Below are 12,405 nucleotides of genomic sequence, written 5' to 3'. Positions count from 1 at the left end.
CCTCTAAATTTAGGATCCTATAAGGGAAGGTTAGGTTGTTTTATTTATGCAAATGCAAAACAGGAGAAATTTTTATAAAAACCAGTTGCTTTGGGATCTACTGTTTTTTTTTTTTTAATTTAGAATATTTTTCCAGAAACCAGTGGAAATGGGTGTTGGCTACTAGGGGCGGGGGTAAGAACATGAATCATGTAATCATGGAAAAAATTTTCTAAAAATAAAAAAAATTAAAAAAAAAAAAGAATATTTTCCCATGATTTTGGGGCTCTATTGTTAAAGCATTCCTATTAATTCTAGATTGAACATGGGCAGTGCTGGCTGGGCAAGGAGAGCCCAGGGAGCCACACTGAGATCAGCTGGCGTGGCTCTTCGGAAATTATAACTAGAATGGGAGCGCTGATCTCGGGAAATTAAGCAAATCCAACCTAACAGAAATCAGGGGTAGCTTGAGCAGACGCCAGCCTCGCACCGTGAGCAGCTCTGGGGGAAAGCCCTCGGAGGCTCTTCTACTCTGGGGTCCCTTCCTCGGTGGCTCCCACTTGTGACCTCTCCTGAAGGAAGCAGACAGGGAAAGGAAAGGAGCCCCGCTGAGCCTGCACAGGGGATGAGCTGCCCACTGTCCAGACAGATCAAATAATTCCTGGCTCTGTCAGGGACTCTTAGGAGGTTCCAGGAGCTGGAAATAGGCTTTGAGTGATAGAGTGGGCCACTTACAATAATGACGACTTGGAAGGAAGTCTGTAATTTTTTGTTCATCTTGCTGAGGAGGTCAAAACTAACGATGTTGATCAAGCCGGCTGTCAAACTGTCCCTCCCGGTCACCACCACGTTGGTGCTGTCTGGGCTGAGAGAAGGCAGCCACCGGTGGAATGCCTGAAGGGGCGAGAAGACAACTCAATGGAGCCGCCCTGCAAGTGTAATCTGGTCATCTCCTCTCCCCTTTTACATCCCCGACTCCTTCCCATCCATCACTTCTCTGCAGACGCCCCTGTATCCTGCTTACAAGCCCAGTTCATTTTATTTATTTATATATGTTTAAACCCTTAACTTCTGTGTATTGGCTCCAAGGCAGAAGATTGGTAAGGGTGGGCCATGGGGGTCAAGTGACTTGCCCAGGGTCACACAGCTGGGAAGTGTCTGAGGCCAGATTTGAATCTAGGACCTCCCATCTCTAGGCCTGACTCTCACTCCACTGAGCCACCCAGCTGCCCCCAGCCCACTTCATTTTAAACAAGTCAGAAAGCCCCACAAAAACTCCCCTGAAACTGGCACACCATTTTTGCCTTCTCAAAGTGAGTATCCTCACTTGTTACTTGTATTTGTTGTCTCTCCGGTGCTTGTAAAGCAGGTGCGAGCTCATCAAGGGATGTAACCTCTTAAACACATCTCGGAGAGCCTAGTGCAGCCCCTTTTATATATATTTAAAAAAGACGAGTCATAAATACTGAATGGAGATAACAGGAGAGTAAACATTCCTTGTAAAGCCATCTGCCAACTGCAGAAACGCTCCTGTTTGCCTCACCTGCCAAACCATCGTGTGGGACCAAAGGAGAGCCATCTGGGGTTCCTTCAGGGGTGAGGGGGCAGGAGTTTGTGTGTTCCCCCAGGGTTACTGTGTTTTTCTGCTTCTCCTTCCTTCCTTCCTTCCTTCCTTCCTTCCTTCCTTCCTTCCTTCCTTCCTTCCTTCCTTCCTTCCTTCCTTCCTTCCTTCCTTCCTTCCTTCCGCTCCCCTGTCCTTCCCCAAGCCTTTCTGGGTCTCCTTAAAGCAGGGGTCCACTCACAGATTTCGGGGGAGTCTATGAACTTGAATGGGAAAAAGTTATTTCAGTATCATTTGTTCCTTTTAAAATCCTAGGTACCATAAACATTTAAAAATATTACTCTGAGGGGACAGTTGGGTGGCTCAGTGGATGGAGAGCCAGGCCTAGAGACGGGAGGTTCTGGGTTCAAATCTGGCCTCAGACACTTCCTAGCTGTGTGACCCTGGGCAAGTCACTTGACCCCCACTGCCTAATCCTGACTGCTTTTCTGCCTTGGAACTAATACAGAGGATTGATTCTAAGATGGAAGGTAAGGGTTTTTGTTTTTTTTTTTTTGTTTTTTTTTTAAATAAAATACAATAAAAAATAAAAATATGACTCTGAGAAGCACTGTATTGGCTTCAGGCCACAAAGGTGGTGAAGGCTCCCCGTGACCACTATCACTGGTGGGACTTCTCTGAAGTCTCTAAATTACTTGCCCTTAACAGATCTTAATTCTGGAGAAATGACCATAAGTACTTTGTTAAAACATCAGTTGTTCTTTGTTTTTTATTGACTTGTTTGACAGATTTTATTTTAGTTTTTGGCAGATGAACAAGACCATGGGTAGATTTTCAACTACCTTTTAGATCAGTTCTACCCATGAAGACAGATTGAGGGAAATAATGTGAAACTTTGCCCGTTATTAGAGTTTCCCTAAACTGTTTGTGAACTTTCTTTCTACGCGAAGAATCAGCGATTAAGCTCAAGAGTCCGTGGACAACATTAAAGCTATGTTCTTCTAAGAAAAAAAGGAAAATGTGTGTCCTGAGACATTTTCAAGCTCTGTGAGGAGCACCCTGCCCCCTCCGGAGGAGCAGACACCCCTAAGAGTCACCCCAAGCACAGAGAGAGTCCGGACAGGGAGAAGGACGGAAGGGCCGGCTCGGCAGGGAGGGACTAGGAAGCTCTGCTCTTCCTTCGCAGGGAAGAGCGGCCTCCTCTCCCCTCGCCCTGACCGGGAGGATTGGGGAAGGGGTCGGCAGGCGGGAAGCCAAGAGAGGGACGGAAGGCGGCCCCTCCGACTGCTCTCCTTTTCTTCCACTGAAGCACGTCGGTCCAGCAGGGCCGCCTTCTTGCCCTCGGCCTTGGCCGCAGACTTCGGTGGGAAGCCCCTGAGCGTTCTCGCTTGTCTCTGGGTGGCTGCCCCGTGGCAGAAGGGGCGCGCAGGCTCGCTTATGTCGGGCCTGGTCCCTGGAGCCCAGTCGACGTCCGAGGCCTGAATCCCGGACTGCCCGGCTCCCCAACTCTTAGCCACCATAAAACAGAAATGTAAGCCGGGCTCTGTACTAATATAAACACTCGGGGCTCCTTCGGGAGAGGCTTCATTCTCGGAATCCACCGACTGCTTTTTAAAAATTCTCACCGTCCATCTTGGACTCAGTACCGTGTGTCGGTTCCAAGGCAGAAGGTGAGGCTGGGCCCCGCTAGGCAGTGTGGGAGGCCAGAGCCGAACCCAGGACCGCCCCCTCCAGGTCCGCAGAGCCCCCCTCCAGCGCCCTCCTCACACACACACACACACACACACACACACACACACACACACACACACCCTCACCTGCTCCCAGGTGTAGCGCACGGTCGAAGGCGTGACCACCAGTAGAGGCCACTCTGTCCGGTAGTAGGCAGCGATGCAGATGGCCTGGATCGTTTTCCCCAAACCCATGTCGTCTGCGAGAAGCAAACGGCCTCCCTTGGAGATAGCAAAGCTGAAAAGAGATGAAAGCAGGGTGAGGGCGGCCTCGGCCTTCCCACGACTCTCATTAAGGAATAAATCACCAAATAGAACTGAGTAAGAACCGCCGTGCGTGAGACCACGAAGGAGAGCCAGCAGGTACTCTGGGATCTCAGAGGGCCTGGAGCCCAGCTCAGGGAGTGGGGAGGGGAGGAAAGGACGGAGAGAATTTGGAACTCACGGTTTTTTGTCTTAGAAGGGATACTAAGTCTTGAGTCCAAGGGTTAGGCAATTGGGGTTGAGGAAGTGTTTGGGTCCACATTTGAACCCAGAACTTCTCATCTCCAGGCCTATCCCTGAGCCACCTAGCAGCCCTGGAACTCAAAATTTTTAAAAACAAATATTAAACATTGTTTGTTTGGTTTTTTTTACCTGTAATTGGGGAAAAAATTTTAAAAAAAAATTCTTTAAGATTTCAAAGTGCTTCTGCTTGGATTATACCCCAAAGAGATAATAAGGAAAAAGACATATACAAAAATATTTGTAGCCGCGCTCTTTGTGGTGGCAAAAAATTGGAAAATGAGAGAATGTCCTTCAATTGGGGAATGGCTGAACAAATTGTGGTATCTGCTGGTGACGGAATACTCTTGTGCTCAAAGGAATAATAAACTGGAGGAATTCCATGTGAACTGGAGAGACCTCCAGGAATTGATGCAGAGTGAAAGGAACAGAACCAGGAGAACATTGTACACAGAGACTGATACACTGTGGTACAATCAAACATAACGGACTTCTCTATTAGCAGCAATGCAAGGATCCAGGACAAGGCTGAAGGACTTATGAGAAAGAAAACTAGCCACATTTAGAGGAAGAACTGTGGGAGGAGAAACACAAGAAAAACAACTGCTTGAACACATGGGCTGATGGGAATATTATTGGGGATGTAGACACTAAATGATAATTCTAGCCCAACTATCAATAATATGGAATTAGGGCTTAATCAATGATACATGTAAAACCCAGTGGAATTGTGCATTGGCTAAGGAGGTTTGGAGGGGGTTGGGGAGAGGGAAAGAACATGAAACATGTAAATATGGGAAAATATTCAAAATAAAAATAAAAAATAACAAAATTCACAATTAAAAAAAGATTTCAAAGTGCTTTATAACTATTATCTTGTTTTATCCTCACAATAACTCTGGGAGGTCAGTGCTCTTATCTCCATTTCACAGATGAGAAAACTGGGGCAAAGAGAGGTTAAGTGACTTGCCTAGGATCACATAGTGAGTAAGTATTTGAAGTCAAATTTGAACTCAGGTCTATGCACTTTGCAAATAAACATGATCTCTGGACATGAAGGGCTCATCATTTAAGTAAATTCCAAGTCCAAATCAATTTTCCTAAAATCTAGCTGCCTGTGAAACTCCAGCTTAAAGCATCCCTCTCCTAAGAAGCTTTGGATATAGTCACTGCCCCATGAAGAGAGGGGAAGTGAGTCTCAGAGTCCTATTTAACTCTCTCAAGAGGACAAAATTACTAAAGCCAAAAGACATTAAAGTGGAACCGTGAGATGACTGGTTTTAAAGCAAAAGGACATCCAAGGAACAGGCAGTCAGAAGGGACTTCCCTGGGAGCGGGAGACGCGCTGCCTGGGTCGGGACCCTCGCCTCTCTGTCCACAGAAGTGCCTTGCTTGGTCATCGCAAGCATCTTCTTTTTAATATTTTGTTATTAAACAATTTTTCCCAGAAGCCTTAGCACGGGCCAGGCACTGAGCTAGCTGGCTAACCAATTCAAAAAAGGGATGGAAGCCGAGCCAGCTCTCTAGGTTTTCTCTCGATCCCAAGTCAGCCCGTGTCATGGGAGGGCAGGTGCCGCAGTGCCCAAGGCCACGCAGGAAAAGCCTGAGAATTTTATAACGATGCCATAAAAAAAACAGGGACAGAGGCCTAAGAGGCAGCTACGTCACCTGTGGACCGAGTGCCAGATGTAGGGTCTGGAAGTGCTGGGTTCAAATCTGAGCTCCCATCTTTACTAGCTGGATGATCCTGTGCAAGTCACATAATCCATGTCTTCCTCCATAAAATGGGGATAATAACAGCCTCTGCATCCCAGGGTGGGGAGGATCAAATAAGGTAGAAATGCCTCCTGCATCTCAACGGCGAGCAGAGCAGGCTTTCCAGGGTTTTCTGTTCCCCTTGTATTCTCAGGAAGCACAAGGGGTCCCAGGCTAGGAGAAAGAGACGGACTTCTTCCTAGAACTGCCCGTGAACTCGCTCCAAGCAGAAGGCTGCTGAACCTGCCCTTGATTCCATTCCTGAGAACATGTGTGATTAAGGTACTGGGAGTGAGCATTAAGGTGTCTGAAGTGAGCTGGATAAAGCATGACATGAGTCCTAGTTTTGTCAGCCACGAGTATTATTTACCCATTGCCCATTTTTTGTGCATTTCCTAGGTGGCACAGATTGTCTCTCATAACTGGAATAATCACAGCTAGTATTTATAAGAGCCCAAAAAGGTTTGCAAAGTGCTATAAAATATTATTTTATCCTCACAATAACCTGGAAAGTAGGTACTATTGTTATATTCTTTTTCTAGATGAGGAAACTGAGGCAGATGGTGGTGACATGCCCAGAGTCACAAAGCCAGTAAGTGCCTGAGACCAGATTTGAACTCGAACCTTCCTGACTCTAGGTCCTGCATTGTGCCCATGGTATCACCTAGCTGCCTAGGGATTCATTCCCTTCCCACCTCCTCCACTTAGAATCTCTAACTTCTCCTAAAGCCCAGCTCAGTTACTGCCTCCTGGAAAAGGTCTTCCCTAGAATGCTATCCATATCTAGACAAAGAACTGTGGAAGTAGAAATCTAGAAGAAAACATGATTTATCACTTGTTTATATGGTTATGATTTGGGGTTTGGGTTTTAAAAGATTTCTCTATTACAAAAATTAATAATATGGAAATAGGTATTGAGTGATAATACATGTATAACCCAGTGGAATTGCTTGTCAACTCCATGAGGGAGGAGGGAGGAGGGGAAGGAAAAAAATTTTAAAATTAAATTAAAAAATGGAAAAAAGAAAAGGTCTTTCCGAATCATTACTTTCTAGCTTCTGGTGCTGCCCTCCACCCCTTCCTATAATTACCCTGTATTTATTTTTCATATATTTTTAAATAACCCTTACATTCTGTCTTAGAATCAATACTGTGACTGGTTCCAAGAAGAGTGGTAAGAGGTAGGCAATGAGGGTTAAGTGACTTGTCCAGGGTCACATGGCTAGGTGTCTGAGGTCAGATATGAACTCAGGAAGATGAGTCTTCATGACTCCAAGCCCTGCACTCTATGCACTAAGTCACCTAGCTGCATCATATATTCTGAATACACTTCCACGTACATAAGCACATTTTCTCCCCTCTAGAATGGAAGCTCCCAGGGGGACAAGAACCATTACAAAAGCTTGCTAACTGTAACTGATGGATACTTAAAGAAACTGATCACTGAAAGCCAATGCAGATAACTTCGCAGAGAACAAGTCATGCCAGATTAACCTTATTTCCTTTTGTGAAAGGGTTATTGAGCTAGTAGAACAGGGAAATGTTCTACATCTGGTTTACCTACATTTTTGTAAAGTCTTTCTTGGAGAAAATATGGAGCAATTCAGACTAGATAATAATAGAAATAGGAGGAATGGGGGCAAATTGAATGGCTGGATCCAAAAGGAATCATTATTAGTTTGGTATTATCTCAGAGGATAGTCTTAATTCAATTTAATTTAATAAACATTAATCAAGCATCTACTATGCACAAGGAAGTAAGACAAAGTATCACAAAGGAGGACAAGGAAAGTCCAGATAAGTAAAATCCATTAAAAAAATTCCTTCATTTCTTTCCTTTTATAAAATGCTTACCTTCTGCCTTAGAATTGATATTAAGTATTGGTTCCAAGGCAGAAGAGTGGTAAGGCCTAAGCAACTGGGGTTAAATGACTTGCCAGGGTCACACAGCTAGAACCTGAGGCCAGATTTGAACCCAAGTCCTTTTGACTTCAGACCTAGTGCTCTATCCACTGAGCTGCCTCATTGCCCCTACATATTCCATCATTTCAACCATATTTCCTTCCTGCTTCCTCTGTCTAACCATTGACAATCACCACTACTCTCTAGTTTTGGCTGCATGGTTATGCCTGTATTAAGAAGCCCAGGGCTCTAGTTCTGGCTCTGACTGGTATTGCTACATGGACCTAGGAAGACTCTTCACCTTGGGCCTCAGTTTCTTCATATGAAAAGTGAAGGATCCTAGGATAACAGATTTCATACTGGCTCATGCCATCTAGTCCAGTCTCCTTCCCTTTTGAGACAAGGAAGCTAATACCCAGGTAGGTACAGTGACTTGCTCACAGTCCCCAGGTAGTAAGTGCCCAAAGTACAATCTGAATCTGAACCAATAATCTCTCCACTGTCCTATATGTGATGGATTGAGCTTAATGACCTGAAGTCCTTCTGAAATGGGGTCCTAATTCCTTTCCTTTTCTCTGACTATCCAGGGTGCAGGCACTTGTGGGGAGTAGAGACATTAAGAGAGAGGAAGAAGAGAATGAAGAAGTCGGGATAACCCACAAAATATATGACTATCTCCTAAGTCAGTGATGGGCAAACTTTTTAAAGGAGGGGCCAAAGGAAAGGAAATGCTCATCTGTCAGTCTGTTTCTAAGGCAGGTCTTTCGAAGTTTCATTGTATTGTATCCTACTCATTGTATTCTTCAAATTAGGAATAATGTCCTGCAGACAGATAGAACATGTCAGGGGGCCACATCTGGCCCATGGGCTGTAGTTTGCCCATCACTGTCCTAAGTAATTACTGATCATGAGCACTTCTAGCATGGGGAAATGAATAGCATGGTGGTGGTGGGGAATGGACTCCTCTCCTGATTTCTGCCCTCAAGTTGGGATTAGAATCAAAAACTGATGAAGAAAGTCCATGACCACCATTAGTAGCTTCAGCACCTGCCTTTTAGAAGAGAAGACAAAAGCTCAAAAGAGTTACTAGGATTCTAGTTTGCCACGCCAACCCAGGAGCGAAGTGCAGTGTCCCCAGGCACCTTTGGAAATTGGTTTAATGCAAATGGAGACAAGGTTAATAGACAGCCCTGGTTTGAGGAGCTCCAATGGAACTGATGAAGAGCTGATATTCTAAGAAGAGAGCTTGGCACAGTAGGGGTTGGGGAATCTCTATCGGCCTTAATGAAAAAACCATAGGAAGAAAGATTAAAGGAATGAACCACACAGAAAGAAATTGGTTAAAACAAGGCCCAAAGGGGGTCTTAAATAGATAAAAGATAGAAATGCCAAGGAGAGAGAAGAATTGTTTCAAAGTAGTTGAGGTTTTATTTGGGGGGGGGGCTGGTGGTGGAACTGGGGGAAGGAAAAGAGGATATGAAAAGAACGATGGCAGACACAGCTGGAAGCAAAGGGATATAATGGGGAAAGGGTCCTGTCTAAGGTACATATTTAGAAGAGTATCTGACAGCTATCTATCCAAATTAAGATATATTTCCTCAATGGATATGAGCTCAAAGTGTTTAAATCTTGTTAGGAGCTGATGGGCTATTTCTAAATAGTCAAAGATTCAGGTGTTATTTCTTCCCATCTCTGAACTGCACAGAAATACCTTTTTTTCCCTAAAAACATTTGTTTTTTTTTATTTTGAGTTCCAAATTCTTTCTCTCTTTCCAGTCTCTCTACTGCCCAATGAAAAGGCAAGCAATGATACCCATTATACATGTGAGATCATGCAAAACATTTCCATATTAGCCATGTTGCAAAAATGAAAAAGTAAAATTATGCTTCAATCTGCCTTCAGAGTTCAATCAGTTCTCTCTCCAGAAACATCTTTCTAACTAGACTATATAACAAAGGCAACTTTCTTATACTGGGGCTGATTATTGAAGCTTTTCTAGTTTTTGTCTTGTTTTTAGTTTCTTGTTTCTAGTCTTGCCTTCCTTTTGGTCATTTTGTAGATTATTAGCATTTAAGTGGAAGACAGGTTGGGGAAGGATGATCCAACTCAAAGTAACCAATTTTGTTTAGTGTAAGTCAATATTCCAGGAAGGACAAAGCACTAGCACTGTCTCCCAGTACTTCCCATCAGACCCTGGTGGAGGCAGCTGGGGGCCCTGAGCCCAAGAGACCTTGAATAACAGCCTCTTCCCAGGCCATTCACCCGCTTCCAAACTTCCCTCGGAGTTTACCTTTCACTTGCACCGTCTGTACCTTGTCTATGCAGAGTGGTTTGCATGGTGTCTCCCTGCTGGGAGGTGAGCTTCCGGAGAGGAGGGCCTGTTTTTGCCTCTCTTTGTACCCCTAGTACATAGCACAGTGCCTGGCATACAGTAAGTGGGAAGCATACATGTTTGCGACTTGACTAGCCCCTGAAACCCTTACACGGAGGAGCAGCTCTTGACCTGCTCCCAGCAATCCTTTGGAAAGTCCCCAGGCCCAGTGTCCTTAGCAGCCTGGGCTAGTGAAGTTCCATGAGAAAGCTCTCGCCAGCCCAGACCTGGCTAGGACATAAAAGAAGATGGAATCCCATCAGTCCTGCCACTCTACTCTAAGAATCACTGGGCCTTTCCAGGTGCCCTGCATCTTCTATTAAAAAGTGATCTCCTTCACAGCAGGGTCTATCTCGATTTTTTTTTTTATCTCTATCCCAGGATATATTTTTAATGTTTTTTAATTCATTGAAGCAGGGGGGAAAGGTCATGTAATGGAGTGTTAAAATTAATGGCTAAAATGAGACTTTAGCACTATCTCGAGGTTATGGGCTCACACGAAGACCACAGATAAGCACAATAATCAATAACCAAGTGTTTCCAAAAGATGCTGACAGAAGGAGATAAGCCTTTATCCTATATAGGAGGAGGTGGCTGGGTACAGCCCTTGTCTTACAGACTGACAGAATGGGAGAAATCTGCATGTCCTAAGATAGAGGCACCTACTTGACTCCAATTCTCTGAAAGGGCATCAGACTAGACACGAGTTTGGGATCCACTGCGGAGAGGTCGGCCTCTGGGACTTCCTCCGGGTGAGAAGATGTCTTTGTGAGGTAGCCGGCAAAAGCCTGGACCACTGCCTTAGGCAGAGGCTCCAGGTGGATGCCCGGAAGTTGGTGAATCTCTTCCACTACGGAAAGGGAAAAAGGCATATCAGATAGAGAATATGCAGATTAAGGGGTGAGGGGGGATGACAAATGTCTCCAAGGTTAGAGGGAAAAGGGAAAAAGCCCCCCAAAATACAAGGATGTCAAAATGGGATTTTAAACAATAAGTTATCTGCTTTTAGTTAAAGATATAGTTTAGCTTTTCAAAATGGTTAGAAAGTCCTTAAAGGGGCTGAAGGTGGTATATAGACAGTTCTTACTTTACATACATTTGTATTACACAAACTCAGTTTTATGTAAAGAATTCTGAAAGAAATCCACATTCTAAAAGGAACAGAAATGTCAACTTTACTGTATGGTATTGTGCATTCTCGCCCTCATGTGCTTGCTCTCTCTCTCGCTCTCTCTCGCTCTCTTGCTCTCTCGCTCTCTGCATTCTCGCTCCTCAACTCAGGCTCCCACCCCTTCTAAACACACACACACACACACACACACACACACACAAATAAAACTTAAAGAAAACTTGGGGGAAGCTAGGTGGCTCAGGGGATTGAGAGCCAAGTCTAAAAAAGGGAGTCTTGGGTTCCAAGCTGGCCTCAGCTACATCCTGTGTGACCCTGGATAAGTCACTTAACCCACATTGCCCAGTCCATATTGCTCTTCTGCCTTGGAACCAAGACACAGTATTCTAACACAGAAGGTAAGAGTTTTTTAAAAAAGCCTCTCCAAGTGAAAGCAGAAGAGCAGATGTGCAGAGAGACCTCCACCACCCCCTGAGAGGGTGTTTGGCTTGAGATCTCTGGTGCTGAGGGAAGAACCTTTGCTCTGTTCTGCCCATGTGCCTACATGTCTGCCCCGGATGTCTGTCTGTCCTCCTTCTAAGGTTGGGTTCTGTGTGTCTGTCCCCAGCCCCCATGGGTCCTCTCCTCTGGACAGCCTAGACACTGAGGGTGTGCCTGCCCACCCAGCCATGTTCTGGAATCACGTTCAAATCGCCTCTACATTGTTTCCTGAAGAGAGTCAGTCCTCTGTGGAGTCACTCAGCCTCCCAGGAAACTTCTGGGCCACAGCGGCCCTCTCGGGCCCTCTCGGGCCATCCGTCTCCTCCATCAGGATGGAAGCTCCTTGAGAGCAGGGAATGTCTTTGCTGCCATTGTGTTCTTATCCTCAGCACTCGGCAGGGGGATACACAGGGAAAAGCACTTCATAAAATGCTTTTTTTCATCCATTCTCCACCCTTCATCTTCCTCAACTATAGAATATGAAAGAAAAGGCTATGAAGGCCACAGATACTTCTCTTTTTCTGTGTGTCATAGGAGGGGAAACACAGTCTGGAAAGACAGAGTCCCGTCCTCGAGGAGCTTACAGAGCAAGCGATAACTATGATGGCGCAGGTGCCCACATGCCAAGCCCCAGAAAGAATATCAGGATGAAGGAGTGAAAAACTAAGTAAGAAGCGTGTCTTTAAACATTTGAATGAATTGCTCCATTTGCTTGAGTTTTGAAGGGTTAGACTAGTTCAGCTGCAGATAAGTAAGACACATTTATTTGGTTTGATAGGATCAGAATTAGAAAGGAGGGGACCAACTGGGTACAGCAGAAGAGTAGTTTAAAATGTATGTGTATTTGTGTCGTCCCCAAAGTCTTAAGCTTTATTAAGCATATACATATATGTGTGTATGTATACATATATATGTACATGATGAGAGAGAGGAGGACAGTTGAGAGAGGAAAGAGAAGAGAGAGAGGGAGAAAGGTGGGGGAGAGAGAGAGAG

General features: G+C 45.0%; 1 protein-coding gene across 1 annotated transcript in view; it reads right to left on the bottom strand.

Moving 5' to 3' along the window:
- Nucleotides 1–12,405, bottom strand: part of SMARCAL1 (SWI/SNF related, matrix associated, actin dependent regulator of chromatin, subfamily a like 1) — a 78,302-nt gene that overhangs the window by 42,915 nt on the left and 22,982 nt on the right. The window contains exons 6-8 of the mRNA XM_044669430.1: nt 10,470–10,653; nt 3,358–3,508; nt 715–873 (exon numbers count right to left, since the gene is read on the bottom strand). Coding sequence (XP_044525365.1) covers nt 715–873; nt 3,358–3,508; nt 10,470–10,653 — 494 coding nt within the window. The remainder of the gene's footprint in view (nt 1–714; nt 874–3,357; nt 3,509–10,469; nt 10,654–12,405) is intronic.

This window comes from Gracilinanus agilis, chromosome 3 (genome assembly GCF_016433145.1).
Source record: "Gracilinanus agilis isolate LMUSP501 chromosome 3, AgileGrace, whole genome shotgun sequence".
In the NCBI taxonomy this organism is placed as follows: Eukaryota; Metazoa; Chordata; class Mammalia; order Didelphimorphia; family Didelphidae; genus Gracilinanus; species Gracilinanus agilis.
This window is presented reverse-complemented; position numbering and strand designations above follow the sequence as displayed.